Genomic DNA, 19315 nt, shown 5'->3' with positions numbered 1-19315 from the left:
CTCACAACCACAGTCTGTGCAGCTTTTATTTCAACAGGGAAGTAATAAAATCTATATACAGTCTAAAACCAGTAGAAAAGGTGAGTAAAAAGACCCACGGTCCATCTGGGTCCTGCCAGGAGTGGTGGTGCAAGCCTTTAATCCCAGCACTGGGGAGGTGGAGGCAAGCCTGGTTGACATAGTGAGTTCCAGGAAAGCCAGAGCTACATAGTGAGACCCTGTCTCAAAACAAAAATCTGTGGAGTGATGAATGGTGGGCCGGGCAAGCATCGTACCTGGCGCCCAGAGGTGGCCTGGGCATTTCTCTGGTAGAAGTAAGAGCGGGTCCTAAAGAAGATCCCTCTCCAAGCACAGGGCGGAGATGGCACTGCCTAGCTGTTTGAGCCTGTCTACCTGTCTCCACAAAACAGGCGGAAATTCCAAGGCCATCATGTAGGACCAGCCTGACTGACAGACCCAAAGGGAGCCAAAGCTTGGCTTGGATTCTGTTAGCATGTCCAAACCTGCAAAGAAAGGGTCTGTTTCAGATCCCCTGTGGCCCAAGGATTCCCTTCTGGCCAGTCTAAGTCTCCCAGCCCTCTACTTTTACCTGCCTGGACCACTTGCCCCTCACCCGCTCTCAGAGCTCCATCCTATACAAGCCCTGGCAACAGCCTGAGCCCTGAAGCACTGACCTTCACGGTGCTATCCACAGCCCCTGAGAAGAGCCGGCCCCGGGAAACAGCCAGAGCAGTGACGCTGCCCTGATGGCGCAGCAGTGTCTGTGTGCAGATCATGTTGTCCATACTCCAGACCTGGGGACGGGGGAACAGGGGCTATGAGGGCCTACCCTGGCCCAGCCACTTCTGGACTGCCTCCTCCCGCTCCTGGGCAGCACATACCCTGAGGGACCGGTCATAGGATGCACTGAAGACTTTGGTCTGGTCTGGTGTTGAAATGACTGCCAGGGCATATACTGTGCCCACATGGCCCGTTAGGGTCCGCACCTGCTCTTTGGACTCAATGTCCCATACCTGAAAGGGGGAAGGCCCAAATGAGTTAGAGCTAGGGACCTAAAACAAGGGCAGGAGAGATGGAGGCCTGCTACAGGGTTGCCTAGCCCTTACATGAATGAGGTTCTCGTAGGTGCCACAGACAATGTGGTGATTTGTCACAGCAATGGAATAGACACTGCCACCAGATGTCTGCAGGACATGGATGCAGTCAAGGGTCCGAATGTCCCAGATCTAGGGAAAAGTGTGTCACTTACTCTCAGGCCAGGCACTTACCTTGGGCCTCTGGGATTCAGGAGCAGACAGCCTCAGAGCATGTCCAAGAGTAGGGAAAGGGCAGAAGGAGCTCTAGGACACCCTAAGAAGTACAGCAGAGGGCAAGTCCCTGCCCCCAGGGGTGGCTTGGCACACCTTGATTGTCTGGTAAGAGCCACTGTACAGATAGCTCTGTGCTGCCACCAGGGCCCGCACCCAGTGGTTGAGGCCTGTGAGCTCCTTCTTCAACTTTAGCTCAGTGCCCACGATGTCCCAGACCTGTAGGGATGGACAGGAGCCTGGGCTAGAAAGGCATCCACTGCCCCAGGACCCCCCCCCCCCCCCATACACACACACCCCTTGCCTATACCTTGATGGCCTTCAGGGAGCCGCTGAAGAGCATGTTATGGGAGGACACCAGTGTGCACACAGGGTTGTCGTGGGCACGGATGGTGTTGACCTTCTGCAGGTTCTGGATGTCCCACACCTGTAGGGGGTGACAGTAAACCTCAGGACTCGAGGTTAGCCAGGAAGGAAAGAACACTGGGCTGTCCCTGTCCCTGCCCCCCACCCCCATCCTGCGCTCTACTCACAATGATGGTGCAGTCTGCAGACCCACTGTACAGTTTACACCTGGGGAAGCAAAGTCAGCACGTGGAAGCGAGAGAAGCTACCACACTTGGGCACGATACCCTGGTTGGCCCCAGGAACGAACTTGGCTTGTCCCAGGGCCACTGCTGTTCCCTACTGCTGAGCCCCATTCTCAGTCTGCATAGTTGGATGTGAACAACCAGCCTGGGAAACATTTGATGGCTAAGCTGATCTAGCGGGGAGGCCTATACTGAATATCGAGTCCCAGGGAGGCTACCACCACCAGTGAAAAGTGAGGAAGGCCCTTGCCCTCAATACCTAGTATGACCACACACAGCCCAGCGCAACACGAGAAAGGAGGGCCAGGCTTGGGAAGAGCCTACTGAGAAGTTAAGCATGGTAACTGCCACATGGACTATAAACCAGAGTTAAGCTCAAGGTACTTGTCATCCTGGTGACAGTTGAGCTGTCCTACCCTCTAAGAGTGCTACCTCTGGCTTCTAGCCACCTGACATGCTAGGGCAGGGCCAGGCCCTGCTGTGAGTTCGCAGACTGTCACCTGACATGCTAGGGCAGGGCCAGGCCCTGCTGTGAGTTCACAGACTGCCGTCACTTAGGAACCCAGCATTACTGAGGTGTGAGTGTCCCATAGGTGGATAGGACATAAGCTACCCAGACTCCAATACAGGCCCAGGGTCCACAGGGCATCAGTACAGCACCTCCTGGCCCTGGCCCTGTGGTCAGTAGGTCCAATATCAAGACTCACCCCTGGATGCAGAGCGCCAGCACAATACCATCATGACCCTCCAGTGTCTTTTGGCACTTGTAAGTGGTACACGTGTCCCACACCTGCAGAGATCAGGCCAGACCAGGGCCCCGCAGGGTCAGTCCAGTGCCAAAAGGACAGGATAGCAGCCATCAGGGGAGAAGACCCAACCATGGGTAGGAGGTAGCAGAGGCTGCCATGCAATGCCCACCTGAGCCCAGCCATGATGCGGAGCTTGTGGAATGGGACCCCACTCACCTTGATCGTCTTGTCAGAAGAGCCACTGAAGAGCAGGTCACCCATGGAATAGACACAGAGGCACCAGACAGGGCCCTGGTGGCCCACAAAGGTCCCTTTGCACTTGAAGATCTGCTGAGGGTCATAGGCTACAAATGGGAGAAGTTAGTGAGGGACTGGTAGGGCTCTGGAGACAGTGTTAGCAGCAGTGGGCTATACTCACATCCAAGGATGCCCATGTTCAGGCGTGCATTGATGTGAGAGAGCTCGTCCTGCAAGACCAAGAGCAGAGCAGGGAACGGGTGGGTGGAACCGACATGTGCTCTGGGGAAGCTATGGAGCCCCAGGCTTAGGGTCAGTTCTTCCTGGAACCCTGAGCACTAGGGGCCAAGGGCAGAGGAGGGACTCTAATCTTTCCTCCCGTGTCTCACCACTGCAACCCTCCTACACTCACGTTCAACATGGATGCATCCCTCCGGAACTCCATGAGGTCCTCACTGAGCTTGCTCTGGTTCTCATCAAGGACATCTGAACAACAAGAACAGAAAGGTATCACTGGGGTCCAGAACAGTGCTGAACCCCATGTTCTCTGGACTAGATCTTACCAAACTTGAGCTCAAGGCTCTTCTCCAGCTGGTCAATCTTCTCTGAGAGCTTGCCCAGCATGGAGCGGAGGAAGGCGATCTCTTGGTCCTTCTGGGCCAGCGCCACATGCATCTCATGGAAGCGGTCATCAGTCTGCTGCAGGAACTCCTTCAGGCCCTCAAAGCGGCACGTTTCCAGGTGCGTCTCATATGTGTCCTGATTCCCGATGAATGTGCACCTGGGGGAACAGGACAGCTGCCCACCTACCTGCCTGGCAAGACTGACCCTTAACCTCCCTAACCCCATGAAATCCTTCAAGTCATCACAGATACGCCCATGTCCCCCCAGATCCGGCTACCTTCCCATCCCCCACCACCCAGCAGTTAGATCACTTCACCAATGAAATCTTTTTTGTTTGTTTATTTTTTGAGACAGAGTTTCTCCGTGTAATCACTCTGGCTGTCCTGGAACTCGCTTTATGGAAATCCACCTGCCTTTACCTCCTGAGTGCTGGGATTAAAGGCATGCAACACCACCATCCAGTTCACTAGTGAAATTTTATCACATACTTTCAGAATGCCTCAAGAATCCTTCCCTCCCTGAGGAAAACCTCTGCCCATCAACAGCCTCCCTGCTCTCAACCGCTGGGCAGGATGCTCCTTACCTTTTGTCCCTGCTTCCCCTCCATTCCATTTGTTCAAATCTATGCCCCTTACCCACCTTCCCTGTCACCCCACTTCCAACCTGTTCGGTCCTCTCTGTTCTCCTGGGCACCTGGATATGGGCTGTGACGGCAGTCATTGGTATGGCTCCCAGCTCTGGTCCATCTCCCAGGCACCAGCTCCCAGAAGCCCTCAGCTGCTGAACTCAAACCCACCAGCCCACACCCCGCCCCCGCCCACTCACCCGTACTTAGAGTGGGGACACTTGATGTGCTCGCATTCTTTCAGGTGGGCCTCCAGGTTCATCTTGAGAAGGGGAGGGCAGCTGGGGTTGTTGGGGCAGCGCACAGGCCTGTAGTCACAGCTACTCTCGTGGTCCCTGTGCACATACAGGACATGGGGGCTGAGCCGAGACCCCCACAATGGAGCCCCAGAGAGGTAAATGAGCTCAGCAACCCCAGGGGGATGGAGGATCAGGAGGTACTCACTTCCGGGCACTAAGCTTGATGGTGAAGGGGCAGCCCCTCGGGTCTACCTCAAAGACGCCAGGCTTTGCAGTGCCCGCCGCCTGGCAGCCATGCCGGCAGTGTATGAAGAGCTCTCCAATCTGCTCAGCTACTGCGATGTTGTTCACGACCACTGTCAGCTTGGCATTGTCCACAGGACACTTCTCTGGGAGAGGAGGACACACTGAGCCCACCACCTGCCCAGCCACCTCTCCCCCGGCAGCATGGCCCAGTGGGAAGCCAAGTCTTGGGGAAGGGGGTGCAATGGCAGGACGGGTCACCAGAAGCCTGCTGGGTGCCTTGTCCACTCTCATCTGCCCCAAGGTGCCCGTGCAGGAAAAACTGCACAGAAGACCTCCCATACGATGAGCGGGTAGCGAAAGAGGTCTCTTAGCTGGCCCAGTAGTCTTGGGCAGGGTCAAGGGGTAGTGGACAGAAGGGCAATCAGCTTGGTGTGAGACAGAAGCAGGGACTGCCATGGACAAGAGCATCTGCTGGAGCCCGAGCCTTCACCCTGGGACCCATCCCATGTCCACCACGGCAAAGGCTCTGAGGCTGGAGACACCAGGAATTTGGGGCCCTTCGCCTGCCAGGCTTGGGCCCTTGCAACAACACTATTCCAGCCCAACAAGGAGAGGCCACACATGCCTGGATGGGAAACCAGTGGCCTCTGCTGGCAGATCGGGAAATAGCAGGGTGGAGACCACCCACTACCCACTACCCACTACCCTCCCCGGGGCTGCATGGGAGGCACAGACCTACCTGACTTCAAGGCGCATCGTCTGCAGAATGTGTGCTGTGGGGACAAAAAGTGGACTTAAGGGAGAGTTGTGGTTGTTGTCCCTCTAAGTCAAGGTCAGTGGTAGCCCAAAGCTCACCCCATCCCACACCACTGCAAAGAGCACCTGCCTGCCAGCCAGTTTAGGACTATGAGCAAGGCCAGCAACCCACGGGCCTGAGCGTCAAAGGGAGCACCTGGGGTTGTGGAGGAAGAGGGTCTGTGACCTCACCCCACATGTAGTGATCACAGGGTCCTTGAACACACTGCAACAGAGCTGACAACACAGTTTTACTGAGGGCTGCTCGGCAAATACCAACGGTTCCTAGACAGAGCAGAGCAAAAGTCAGATGATCAGGAGGTGGGCCTGGAGTGCTGGGGCGGGGGTTTCGGGAAAAGACCCTCAGCAACATTAACTACCCAAGCCACCTGCATGTCCACCCTGTCCGGGGCTGTTCTCCAGGGCTGGGCCTATCCTGTTGGAGGTGCTGCTGAATCTGGAGACCCACAAGAGGACCAAGGAGAATAAGCAAGGGGTGTAGCTCAGAGGCCGGCTATAAGCAGGGACCAGCCACACATACAGGTCTGCACATTGTCTCAGCCAGCCGTACTGGCCTCTTCCTGGCATACGGACTAGAAAAGTGCCCTTCTGAGCCCCACCTTTCCTCACTCATCCCCAGGCAGCCTGCAGATAGGAGTGGGAGATGGAGCCCTCGGAGTCTCAACATGGACCAGAAGCCCTAACCAGGTCTCACCTACCCTCACCGTGGGCTACATTGGTGGGCCTGAGGGGAAAGGGCCCGTGCCACGGCAGCGGTGACAATCCTGGAAGATGGTTCCTGTCAAGCCTACCACACCTACCGGCTCCTCCTCCTCCTCAGGCAGCGAGAACGTGGAGCGCAGGGACATGCTGGACTCGGAGTGTAGGGAGCGGACAGAGATGGCTGAGTCAGAGCGGCGAGGAGTGTTGATAGGGGGCTGCAGAGATGGAGGCAGCCCATCAGGGGGTGGAGCCCTGTGGAGGCAGGGGTGCCCCTAAGCCACCCCACTTCCATCAAGCCCACCAGGCTGCGGACTGAGTGGGAGGCTGGTGTGGCCTCGGTCCCTGCTGCCTGTGGTGGCCGGCCCTGGCCTTTGGTGCTGGGCTGCCTGCTCTTGCCTGCCAATTTTCTTTGTGTAAATGGAGAGATTTCCTGCTATTCAATTCTACAGGACATGCTCAGGCTTCTTCCTGCTTCCCGTGAGGGAATGTGGGCTGCAGAGAGGCTGCATCCACCAGCCAATCCTGGGGCAGTTAAGACCACAGATTACTGAACAGAAAAGAGTAGAAGCCTGGCCAAGGAGAGGTGGCCATGAACTGAGCTGCCTTTTTGGCCAGGAAGACACTAGACCCAACTAAGGAGGTTCATTGTAATGACAGGAATGTCCTACCAGAGGCTGACCTAGCCTCCTGAGACCTGAGGGAAGCAACCTTTGTGAGGTCCTGGGGAAGAGAGGCACAGTATCCAAGAGCCGCTGCTGCTACAGCTCTTCCCTTCAGGCTGACAAGACACCCGCAGCCCCATTTGTGAGCAATAACCTGTCTTGGGCCCAATGTCCTGGGCCCACCTGCCACCTTTGAGCCTGGGTCCAGAACAGGGGGCAGAGGCTGACACATACTTCACTCACCAGGGCAGTGCCCATCTCCTTTAACTATGGTGTCCCAAGTGACACCCGGCATGGGAATGCCATGTGGAGTCCAGAGGACAAAGTTAAAGGAAGGGAGTCAAGCATTCCCAAAGGCAGCAGTGGCAGGCAGAGGAGCAGGGAGCACGTGGCAGGAGCTGGTACAGAGCTGCACCCTCTCCTCTGCCGACTGGCCAGAGCAGTTCTTAGGCTGCCACCCTGAGCACAGAAACTGAGAGGTCAGGCCAGTGGGATGGGGTGGGCATGGCTGCCCATCGTCCCACAGCAAACGGAAGATTCCAGTACATCTTTAAAGTTACTGTAACCTCTCAGCTGCCCCAGGGTATCCAAAACCAGCGGCAGAATGAATCCAGTTCTGAGGCCCAGGCTGCAGTTAGAGGAGTGGAGTGGTGTGGTGGCTGAGATAGGTCCCACTGTGGGGAGCAGGAACACAGACGACTCATCCTTGGGCTCAGTGCAGTGCCAGCCCACAATATGCCTATTCAGCTTTTATCTTCCTATTGAAAAGGGAAAAGGGCTGGGCACAGTGGCACACGTCTTTAACCTCAGCACTCAGGAGACAGATAGGCAGATCTCTAAGTTCAAGGACATCCTGGTCTACACAGTGAGTTCTAGAACAGTGAGGGTGATGTAGAGAGACCCTGTCTCAAAAAACGAAAACAAACAAACAAAAGAACACTACCAAAAATAAAAAAATAAAAGCAAAATGGAAAAAAAAAAAAAAAAGTCCAGTGCCTCTGCCTTCTGCCTGGCCTGCCCTCCAAGCAGACTGCCGTTCTGCCAGCTGTCCTCTGGCCCACTGGCAGACTCACCGGAGTGAACCTTTTGTGGCTCCCACCTCACTTAAGATGGAAGCAAAACTGCCTGACCTTGGCCTTCAGGGGTCATCCCTAAAGCCCAGTCCCACAAACTGGCTGCTCCCTGCCTCCATCCAGCTACAGGAAGGAGCTTCCTCTTAGTTTCAGGAATGTGACAAGTGCTCAAACCTCAGGGGGGTTCACTGTTCCCACTCTCTGCTCTCTTCTCAGCTCTTCCCGAGACCTGGTCCGCAGAGTGCGGGGCCTGGTAGGAGACTGAGGAGTCACAGGAGGCTCCTGCGTCGTGAGGACCTACCATGCTGTCCTCTTCATCCCGTGGCGAATAGGCAAGGGTGCTAGAGGAGGAAGGCGTCCTGCGATGCTGTTTGTATGTGCTGGTCCCATCAGCTGCTAAAAAGAGGCCAAGGGCGGAGTGACATGACTGTCATGGAGGGAGGGACTGAGACGATGGGGACAGCAGTCTGCGGCAGAGCCTATGTCTACGGGACCCCTCGGATTGTCTCTAGTTTTCAGCTTCCCTAGCAGCCAGAGGTTCCTGGAATGGGACACGGGTATCTGGGATTGTCTTCCAAGGTAAGACCAGTACTGGCAGTGTGACCCTGGCTCATCAGTCCGGCCCTGCAGATAACTGAGGATGGGTACTGCTAGCTGCCCCACCCCGCTTACCAACTGGAGACTTTCAAATTATTTATTTCCCTCCTCTGGCAGGAGAACCAGGACCGAGCTCACGCTAATCAAGAGTACTGCATCCCCAGCCCTTGTTTTTCTTTTTTTAATTTTATGTGTGTGAGTGTTTTGCCTACATGTAGGTCTGTGCACCACACATGTGTCTGGTACCCACGGAGGCCAGAAGATGGCCTCAATCTCCTAGAATTGGAGTTACAGGTTGATGTGTGCTAAGATCGGAACCTGGGTCCTCTGGAAGAACCACTAAGACATCTCTCTAGATCCAGTTCTTGCTTGAGTTGGACTTTTTGAGACAGAATCTCACTACGTAGCCTTAACTGGTTTGGATTTATTATGTAGACCAGGCTGACCTGGAACTCATAGGAAATCTACATGTCTCTATCTCTCAAAGGGCTGAGATTAGTGGTGTGCACCACCATGCCTGGTTCAGCCCCTGTTTTTTTTTTAAAGATTTATTTTCATTTATTATGTATACAGTATTCTGCCTGCATGTGTCCCTGCAGGCCAGAAGAGGGCACCAGATCTCATTACAAGTGGTTGTGAGCCACCATGTGGTTGCTGAGAATTGAACTCAGGACCTCTGGAAGAGCAGTCGGTGCTCTTAACCACTGAGCCATCTCTCCAGCCCTCAGCCCGTTTTAAGACAGGATCTCTCTATGTAGCTCAGGGTTACTTCAAATGCATTATTTTCCTGCCTCCATCTCAGGAGCGCTAGGATGACAGGCAAGCACCGCCATGCCCAGCTAACACCCTTCCTTCACAGCCTACAAGGTTCTACTCTTCAGCCTGACAAGGGCCCTTCCATGCCTAGTTGGGTGCACAATCAACCCCATTGGTGCGTGAGTGACATGACATCTTTTCTAGGGTAGATCGCTTGGGGACATCTGTTTGACCTTCAAGGTAGCTCTACCAGGCTGAGTTCTCTGACAGCTTTAGTTCAGAAGAGGAAACTGAGGCACAGAGAGACTGAAGGATCTCAGCTAATATAGGGCCAGGTTAATAGGACATTCTGGTAGCCTAGGTCCTCCTGCCTCCTGCCTGGCACAACCAGATTCAGGAACTAGGACTAGCTAGCCTTGTTGGCCTCCCTCCTCTTGCCCACAGAATATCCTGCCCAGCCCGGGCCAGAAGGCAGGGAGGAGCTCCTGGAGAATGAAATGTCAAGGGTCCACATGGGAACCAGAGAACCACGTCATAGACCCTACAGGCTACAGCACTGGAGCCAGGCTACAACCAGCCCAGGTTCAAACAGATCCTGATGTCATAGCAACCAGAATCCTAAACACCTCCATTCAAGATCGGAAATATGACCATCTATCCTGTGATTGGGCCTCAGTTTCTCCATCTGTAATGAGAATGGCCAGATGAGGCAAGTACTGGCACCTCATTGCCTAGCTGATGACCCCTAGCCACCCAGAAACCAGGGTACAGCAGACCACATGCCATTTTGGCTCTGGAACCCTCAACAGTAGTGACAGATACTGTGTAGTCTCCAAAGATAGGTAAGACGTTAAGCAACAGCCTCCTGGATAAGGGGTGTGGGAGAAGAGGCCCCTTCAGAGCCCTCTGAGGTCATCCAGGATTAAAAGACACTTATGTGCACCTGGTAGCCCTGTGCCTGCAGCCATGGGAAGGCAATTAAAAAACCAATTAGTAGCTGGGGCACCCCTGCAGTGGAGTACTAGAAAAGCAGCACATAATGCCCCAGAACCCTGGCCCTCCCTAGCCTTCGGCAAGGATGCTGCCCCACTGCCCCAACCTGTGCTAGGATCTCTTGGAGTACATTGTCTGATAGCACCAGACCACCTTAGAAAAGATGCTATGCCAATCATACCCTCTTGGATGCTAGGAGCCCGTGGCTGGGATGAGGCATGAGTCACTGTGATAACATATAGGTATAACTGGTGGTACTCTGCTCCCCAGAGGGGATGGACAAGTTTTTGGAAAGGAGGTAGGGGGCAACTAATAACAAAGGTGAGGCACAGGAGCGGGACTGCCTGACTCTGCCCAGCTGGTAGTTGAGACATGGCAAGAAACAGGCCAGGAGACCAACAACGCTCCTTCACCAACACAATTACCCACTGCCCATCCACCAGGACATGTCCCTAGATCCCAGTAGAGTACAGATTCTTCCTGATGACAGGCTCACCTTTGGTGATGGTCGTGACGGTCGAGAAGGTAGGCCCAAAGGTCGTTTCCATTCTGGTCTAATAGATAATGGAAAGGACTTAATGCAGTATGAACAGGGTCACACACAGCGACATGCTTACCTGCCGGAGGCTCACCTGCATGCATATACAGGGACACACCGTCAACAGGCACAGGCTGTCCTGAGGGACCCTCCAAGGAGGGAAAGCACTACCAGCAGCTCCGCCCTCAGTGCCAAGTTATACATAGCATGCTGGGGTCTGGGGTGTGGTATGCAGAGGGCAGACCCTCACCCTCAGGTGCCTCTCTTACCCCACTGCTGTCTGGGGAGGGAAGGTTGGCAGGCCCCCCAGAGAAGCGGTTGTAGCGGGCACTCTTGGCTGAGCTCATGCTCTAGAGAGGCATCCAGGTTCCTCGGGCAGTGTCCCCTATGGGTAGAACACAAACGAGGGGCTTCAGAGGTGGCATCCTGGGTACCTAGAAGTCAAGTTTCTCCACCTGGTAGACCTCTGGCTAGTCCATCACAGGGCAGGTCTTAACTTCTTCCTACCTCCGATGCCTTGTTGGTAGTACCACAGTGGGCAAGGGCCTGACTGCCCCCTCCTTCAAAGTTGCTAAGGCCCCAGGTATAGGAAAGGAGGCCCCCAAGGACAGGTGACATTTACTGGTACCATCCATTCAGGCCTGGACCTTTTGAGGAAACACCCAGCTCCATCCCTGAAGTGAAAAACCCCATCTGTGTTGGTCAATCCTCTGGTCCTGATCAATCACTGCTCATCACTTTGAGCGCTGCCAAAGGCTGGGTCTTGATTTCTACCCATCCATTAGACTGGACCTAAGGTGTAGCACACACATACCAGGACTTAGTTGCATGGGGCCCCTCCAGAGCAACATGAATGTGTTCTCTGCCATAGCAGATGCTATCAGTATCCAGCCAGGACCACCAAGACCCCATGGGCAAAGTCACTTGAGCCTGTCTCCCAACTGTGGTCACACAAGGCAAGTCACAGGAAAAAGATGAACCCTAGATCCCAACCCATGGCAGTCACCCATACCAACTGTGCCATTCAAGGTTTAGGGTAGCAGAAGGCACAAGGGAAGCATACAAGGACCATGTCCCTGCTCTGCGCAGAAGATTAGAAAGAGACCCAGTCAGCATGTCATACTCAGGACAGGTCCAGGACACCACCCACCCTGTGACACTACAGCTGTATACACTGCAGGGACATAGCACTGTCAGAAGACATCCCCTAAGGGTTCCCCCCTCAGGACTCTGCAAGGAGCACTACTATTCAATAAACAAACAAGCAGCAGCCTTATTTAAGCCCCAGAGAGCGCCCTGTAAGGAGCAGGGTTGTTGTGGAATAGAACATTTATTTAACTATATAAAGATGTGTTGCTGTTTTACCTTGCCTGCCTAAGGAACCTGATTGGTCTAATAAGAAGCTGAATGGCCAATAGCTAGGCAATAGAGGGACAGGCGGGGCTGGTAGCAGAGAGAAAAGGGGAGCCAGCCAGCCAGGGGCCAGCCAGCCAGACACGGAAAAAGCAGGAAAGCAGGATGGACAATACACAGATGTGGTAAACGAGCCTCAGGGCAGCACAAAGATTAATAGAAATGGGTTCATTTAAGTTAAGAAGCAAGCTAGAAACAAGCCAAGGCCAAGCATTCACAATTAAGTCTCCATGTCATGATTTGGGGGCTGGCGCTCCAAGAAAGCCTACACAGTGTCACAATCAACTGTGCACTCTCCCTCTCGTAGGCCACCTAGTGATTCATACCACAGGCTCACTGCCCAAGTGGAGCCTTTGAAGCCACCTTTTAGGGAGACATGGCAGTGGAGTATCCATTCCACAGCCCATCACAGGTGGCTTGGTTTGTGCCAAGGCCGTCGAGGACAGAAAAGGGACAGGAGGAGAGGGAGCTCAGAGGGGTCTAGTGAACCATGTGCTAAACCTAGGCCCTAGATCAAGGTGAGACAGACCGTTTCTACGCCAGCTCCCTAGGAATACTGCACATGGGCAGCTCCTCCACTTTCTCCCTCAGGTCCTCCTGACTCTGTCTCTTCAGGAAAGCCACAAAGTCTGTCCTGCTTTATTCAGAGGTGTTTAGCCCCACCCAGAGGGCTCTGAGGAAGGGCTGGCTCCCAGCCTGTCTGCAACCCCTGCCGATTGCTGGTCCTTTCCTTTTACTGCCCAGGCCTTACCTACCTCTTCAGCCGCCACCTGCAATTCCATCTACCTGCCATGGACCCACTTAACCTTTGGGCCTTAGGCCTCAACATTCCATCTCACAGATCAGGGGAGCTTCTGGCCCCTGTAACTGGCAGTCAGGCCCTTGCCATCTGTCACTCTAGACACCCTCAACTGCAGGTAAGTGGCTTACCTTTCATGCCACACAGCTGCCATGACAGTTGCCAGTGTAAACCAGAAGCTCTATGGTAATTGCTTCCCTCCCTCCCACTGCACCCATCTCAATACCCCCAGATACCCCCAGGCCCATCTGTGGTTCTAGGGCCTGGCAAGCTCCGAGGAGGTAGGCCTGGTCAGGGATGTGAATAAGGCCTGCAGGCAACCCTGTACTCTTCTGCCTCTTTCCCCAGTAGTCTCCTCCCTGAGCAGGAAGGTCCTCGAGAGCTGCCCTGTTGACTTAGATGAAAACTCCTTTGCCACAGGGACTTCCAACCAGCCTAAACCTGGGGGCTTCAGGCTTGTTCCATCAGTGTGAAAGATTTGGAGAAAACCCAGGAGGTGGGCTCACAGGGTGGTATTAAGAGACAGACCTACATTCCACAGAGTCGTTTCCTAGCACCTGTTGCTTTGGGCTGGGAGCCCAGGACCACAGTGCCTGGCTTCTCTCGGGCTCTATTGTAAGGTTAAAAAAGAAAAAGTACACTTGGCAACATGCAAATCAGCGGCCAGTCCATAGAGCCAGTACAGGGGAATAGAACTAGTCTGAAAGGAAGTAGAGAGCCAAACTGAGCTGGAAAGGAGGGAGGCAGATTGCTCTGGGCTTGGAAAGCAGCTTCCTAGTTCACGCGGTTTCAGCCTCCTTCAGGGACAGAGGGTAGGCTAACCTCAGGCTAGAGTCCAGAATCCCCATCTGTGCACCACCCACAAGGCAGCCACCACCATAGCACAGGATTGAGCAACACACTGAAGGCACTCTTTGGGTCAGTTCCCCAGGGCCTGAGCTTTGCAATAACAGGATTCCCCAGCTGGTGGAGGCAGGCTGAGGCAGCAGGGAGAGCGTCACGTAGGCCAAACAAACCAGAAGCTGGAGCCTACACTCTGCCGAGACTCTGGAAGAAAGCTGTCAATTCGAGTAGGAACTCCTTAGGAGTTATGTGTCCGAGAAGCCTGATCTCTCCTGTCCTCTAATTCCCAGGGTTGGAAGGACAGATTTCCACAAGGTTGGTAGCCTATTCTCAAGCTAGAAAAAGCTATGGGCAGTGGGTTAAGTCAGGACTTGTCACCTAAGCTCCCTTGCCGCTTTCCCAAGTCCAAGAAGACCACTTCCCTGTCGGTGAGCCCAGGACATAATGGCCTAAGAAACAGAATCTTACTTTTTTATTTTGCTGTTTTCCTTGTTCACATTATTTTCCCCCCACTTACTTTTCTGTACGTGTGCATCTGTATATGTGTGTGCCTCTGTCCCTGCCATGAGTGTACAGAGGTCAGAAAACCAACTGTAGAAGTAGGTTCTCTCCTTCCACTCAGGTCGCCGTCTACCCCACAAGGCGGCATTTACTTACTTATTTATTTATTTCAATTTATTTATTGCGTGTGAGCAGGAGCGCATGTGCTATGGCACACATGTGGAAGTCAGAAGACAACTTGGGGGGGCGGGGGGGTTGGTTCTCTTCCTTCCATTATGTGGGTCCCAGGAATTGACCTCAGGTCATCTTTGGTAGTAAGTTTCCATATCTGCTGAGCGATCTCACCAGCCAAAGATTTATCTTTTTAAAAAAATTTTGTTTATTTTTATTATTTTACATGTATGAGTGTTTCACCTCTGTGTGTGTGTCTGTGCGCTACATTCACGCTGGTGCTCGAGGAGATGCTGAGCCTGCCTCCCTGTGGGTGCTAGGAACCCAACCCAGTTCTGTGCAACAAAACAAGTGCTCTTAATCATTGAGCCAACTCTCCAGCCCCCCAAGATTTATCTTAAAAAGAAGAAAAAAAGTGTGTGTGTGTGTGTGTGTGAAAGTGTGTGAGAGAGAGAGACCGTGAGTGTTTAAGCGCGCATGTGTACTGGTACCTACAGAAATCAAAAAGGAGAGTGGTGGATCCCAGAGTTAGAGTTGTAGGTGTTTGTGAGCCGACCACTGTAAACACGAGGACCTGACTCCAGACTACCGCCAGAGCAGAAAGTGCTCTTACTAAACCCCCAAGATTCATTTTGTAAAATTTATTTAATTTTATGTGTGTGAATGTTTTGCCTACATGTATGTCTGTGCACCATAAACAGAGTGCTCACAAAGGCCAAAAGAGAGCATCGGATCCCCTAGAACTGGAGTTACAAACAGCTGTGACCTGCCATGTGCCGAGAACTGAACCTGGGTCCTCTGTAAGAGCAAGTGCTCTTAATCACTGAGCCATCTTTCCAGCCCCGATTTGGTCTTTTTAAAGACAAAAAGTTTGAAAGCCTGAGGCAGGAGAATCGCTTGGAAGCTAAGGCCAGCTTGAATACACAGTGAAAACCTGTGTCTTGAAGACAGACAGGCAGACACAGACACACATATACACACACACTATCTACTTTGGCTGTTACCAGTAGAAAAGTAGCCCAAGGCTTGTTTGAGCTGTGGGTAGCCAACAGGCTGGACCTCAGCCAGAGCATCCTCTGGTTATACTTGCCGGAGTTCCGAGCATATCTCCCGGCATAAGGAAGCCAGTGCAGGGACCTGAAGAATGTCCAGCCCCTAATTCAGCTCCCTCAGCTCAAAACCAGATCTGGCTGCCAAATCCTATAGAAACAGACTTGGTTGCCATAGCAAAGCTACAGACACTTTCCCTGGCTTTTCCCTTGACATCCCCTTAGCACATCTTTTCCATCCCAAACAGGCAGGGCCAGACAGCCAGGGCCGGAGAGCCAGTGTCGGGGAGCCAGGGTCGGGGAGCCAGGGCCGGGGAGCCAGGGTCCCCAGGGCCCCCAGAGTGTCTTTGCTTGCCTCAGATTTGAAGATCTCACAGAATCTCTAAACCCCTAGGCAGAAGCCTGTTCTGATTCCTTCCCTCCCAGCACCCAGCCTGACTTCTACCCCCAGTTTTCCTGCTGTCTACACCCACAGCTCCAACTCTGCCTGGGTCCCTTAGCTGGCTTCTCCTTCCCCAAATTCTGCCTCTTTCTTACAACCTGTATCCAGACTCCACATCTTCCCTGCCCAGGCTGAACCTCTTCAGAGTTCAGGGAGTGAACGTCAACACCTGTCCTGCCAGTGGCACTCGCCTGACCTCACTGTCCTTCCTTCCCAACTCCGTGGTATAGGACTCAGGATCTGTCTAGACAGGCAGGGGGCTTCCCAGAGGAGGAGACCAGTCAGATCCAGAGCAGACAGAGCTCCTGAGGTGTGTGTCATCCCATCTGAGTGCCCTGCTATCTCAAACAATCCAAATGGTGGCAAACTTGTGATAACAGGTCCAGGTATCTGCTTCTCCAAGTGACCCTGATTCCCTGGTGTATTCTTCCCACCCACAGACGCCGGGGTCCAGTCACTAAAGTCCCAGGCGCAGAGACCTGTCCAGCCCTGCCCCACACTGTATACCTGTTTCTGGCACTCACAGCAGCTCCACCCCTCAATCCTGGGTTTCAAGGTTGCTCCCCTGTACCCTCCCACCATACAATGGATATCACCCGTGGATCTCTTGTATGGCCCTATTTCTTGGTTTCTACCCTGTGACCTTCTTCTACCTGCGACTTTCAAGCATCAAGTCCTACATTATCAGCTCATTCCTAGTGATCTGTTTCCCTTCAGCCATATGACTCTTCCCTAGGACTAGTGTTCTGGGGACACTGGGGCTATCTATTGAAGGATGGGGGACTGGCAGGTTCCTCTCCAAGGGTTTCTCATGAACAAGCCAATCAGAGAGCTGATAAAGTGCTAGGTGCCCACTTGCTGGTAAGACCAGACTTACAGGAACCCTGGTCCACAGTAAGATACAACCAGCTGGTAAGTTTTAAAGGTGGGCACAGGCTGGCACTACCCACACAGTACCTGTGACAGAGTGATTCTGACCATGGGCCCCAGACTCAGACAGACCTGGGTTCAAATTCTACTTTACCATTCAAGAGAGGAGTGACTGGGTAAGTGGCGTGACTTTGATGGAGACTGGATTTTTCACTATAACACACTGTAATGGATCCAAGTCTGAAAGGAGCTGTCAGGGATAACACATAACTAAGAGCTACGGATACACCAACAGCAGCAGCGCTGAGAGACTGGAGTGGAGGCTGAGAAAGGTCCAAAGGCTGGCCCACAGACAAGCCAGTGTGGGGACACAAAAAGGCTGAGCCAAGCTTTGTTCCTTCTGCCCCCACCATCACTAACCAGGAGCCCCAGTGCAGCCTCGGGCCAGTCCCCTGCTGAGCTGAGCCAGGCAGCCATCAGAAACTAAGCGGCCTATACTTTCTGCCCATCTTAGATCCTCCACCAGCTGTATTTCCCACACCATGCATTGCTTCATCCAAGATTCATACCCACTGGGCGCTAGAGAATAGGGAGACCTCCAAAGACTGTTTAGTCTGACCCCTGAGGAGCCAGAAGCTGGGAGGCAAGGGTAGAGAGCTCCATTTATTTCTTGTCCATCTGCCACTGATCAGAACTAAAGACTCAGATTTGTGATTCATTTCCAGCAAGACTCTGATATAACCGCTACAAGAAGTTACAGCAAAGAACGTCTCCGATTTGGACATCTCTCTTGGCCACTCCTTCCTGGTCTGTGGTCACCTTAGTCAGGCTGCATACAGAAGTTCTCACTTCCTGAAGTGACAGCGGTAAATAAATGCAGGAACCTCAGGGTACAGAGACTGGAGTTTCCACAGAGAATCATGAATGCATGGAGCATCTTCTAGAGTGTCTTTATGACTGAGGCATCGCGTGCCACATAGACGCCCAAGAAAGATATCTGGGCATAGAGAAGCCCAAAGAAGACTGAAGAACAAGGCTGAATGGTTACTGAATCAAGGCCAGCAGTGAACAAAGGAATGAACCCGTGTGTGCACAGGAAGGGGCTTCAGGAGAGATGAGATTGAAGTGGCAGGTATCTCTAGACTTCAGCCTCATCTGATCATCTTGGCCTGCCTCAAAAAAATCTAGGCTGGGACAACTGGCCAGGTGAGGGTTAGAAGGCGATGATTCAAGCTTCCTCACCTTTTCCTGCATCTCACCTGAATCATAAAGTTCATCATTATGCATACCAGAAGGCTCTCAGACTTTGCCCGGATCTGTCTCCTACCTCACCTATCCCTTCCTAGTGTTTGCTAGCTTGCTCCAAGCCCTTTCTCATAGGGCCTTTATCCCTCTGGCTCCCTCTGCCTGTAAGGCACGTTCGGCAATGTCTCAGGACTGATTGCTTCTCCATTAGGTCTTTGGGCTAACTGTAGCGCTCCCTACCAAACGATTTAAGAGCGCTCAACACTCACTTTAACTGCGCTCAGTTTTGTTGGTTTTTTTCCCCCGTAATATTTATCACAGTTCCTCATGATTTTTAACTTCTGTCAGTCACTCGCTCCTTTTAGAATAACAGTTGTGGAAGGTGAGTCGCCACAAGGAGACATTTATCAAAGTCTTGGGACATTTTTGTTGTAACAAAACAGGGCTGTGGGTATTACTACCGTCCAGGGGACAAATCCAGAAATGCTGCTACAATGCACAGGATTCCTAGAGGCAGAATGATCTGTCTCGAAATCGAGTACCAGATGAGCTTATCAGTTTGGAATCCTGTTCCCTGCCGACTCTCCAGAGCCTAGGATACTTTCTGGCACACAGGCAGCGCCCTATAAATGTAGGAGAGCAAAAGGAACTAGAGAGAGAGTGAAGGAAAGGACTGACAGACGAGTCTACGGAGAGTCAAGCAGACTTAGGAACGCTGAGACCCCAGCAGTTTCAGTCCCGCCCCCCAGGCTAGGCCCACGACCGCTCGTGACGCTCCCATACCAGCCCGCGCCCTGCCACACTGAAGGGGAGAACGAGCCCCAGGTCCAGCGCGCGGCGCGCACACTCACCCGCCCGCGGCTGCCTGGGAGCAGCGGCTACACCCTCCGGCATCATCTTGCCCCCTCGGCCCGCGGCCCGGAAAGGTACGGGATACAGGAGCCGGAAGGGCCCGTGCGCTGTGCACGTCGGAATTTGTAGTCCACGGACTCCTGGAACTCCGGGGACTGCTTCACACTTTGAGTTTCCTAAACTACGACTTCCGGCGACCTCGGCACTGCAGGACCGGACTGGTGGCTTCAGAATCACTCTATGTTGCAGATCGGAATTTGATTGGCTAAATGCACTTGCCGCTCATGTTCTCAACGACTCTACAAAGGGGAGGATCTTCGAGCGACCCAAGATACCGCCTCCAAAAGAAAGTCTACGGTATGATTGGTGGAAACTG

The 19315-nt window shown here is 53.2% G+C and overlaps 1 protein-coding gene across 5 annotated transcripts; it reads right to left on the bottom strand.

Moving 5' to 3' along the window:
- Positions 1-8: 8 nt before the first annotated feature.
- On the bottom strand, positions 9-19055 carry Traf7 (TNF receptor associated factor 7). 5 transcript variants are annotated; one of them, XM_052759076.1, is made up of 21 exons: positions 18939-19055; positions 11024-11139; positions 10713-10770; positions 8172-8266; positions 6234-6350; positions 5605-5697; positions 5357-5390; positions 4577-4760; positions 4339-4467; positions 3447-3664; positions 3296-3369; positions 3065-3113; positions 2863-2990; positions 2605-2687; positions 1841-1880; positions 1618-1734; positions 1404-1526; positions 1107-1226; positions 882-1013; positions 675-794; positions 9-503 (listed from the first exon to the last, which is right to left on the bottom strand). In XM_052759076.1, exons 2-21 carry the CDS (start codon positions 11099-11101, stop codon positions 489-491), a joined length of 2007 nt encoding a protein of 668 aa, XP_052615036.1. In that variant the 5' UTR covers positions 11102-11139; positions 18939-19055; the 3' UTR covers positions 9-488. The 5 variants fall into 5 exon arrangements, with proteins under 5 accessions (XP_052615036.1, XP_052615034.1, XP_052615033.1 ...); XM_052759074.1 differs by having other exon boundaries at positions 4333-4467; positions 8172-8263; positions 18939-19054; XM_052759073.1 differs by having other exon boundaries at positions 4333-4467; positions 18939-19053.
- Between the last annotated feature and the right edge of the window lie 260 nt (positions 19056-19315).

Source organism: Peromyscus californicus, unplaced genomic scaffold (assembly GCF_007827085.1).
Source record: "Peromyscus californicus insignis strain IS unplaced genomic scaffold, ASM782708v3 Scaffold_3__1_contigs__length_106647218, whole genome shotgun sequence".
NCBI classification, from domain to species: Eukaryota; Metazoa; Chordata; class Mammalia; order Rodentia; family Cricetidae; genus Peromyscus; species Peromyscus californicus.
Note: the sequence above shows the minus strand (reverse complement) of the source record. Positions and strands in the feature narration are given on the sequence as shown.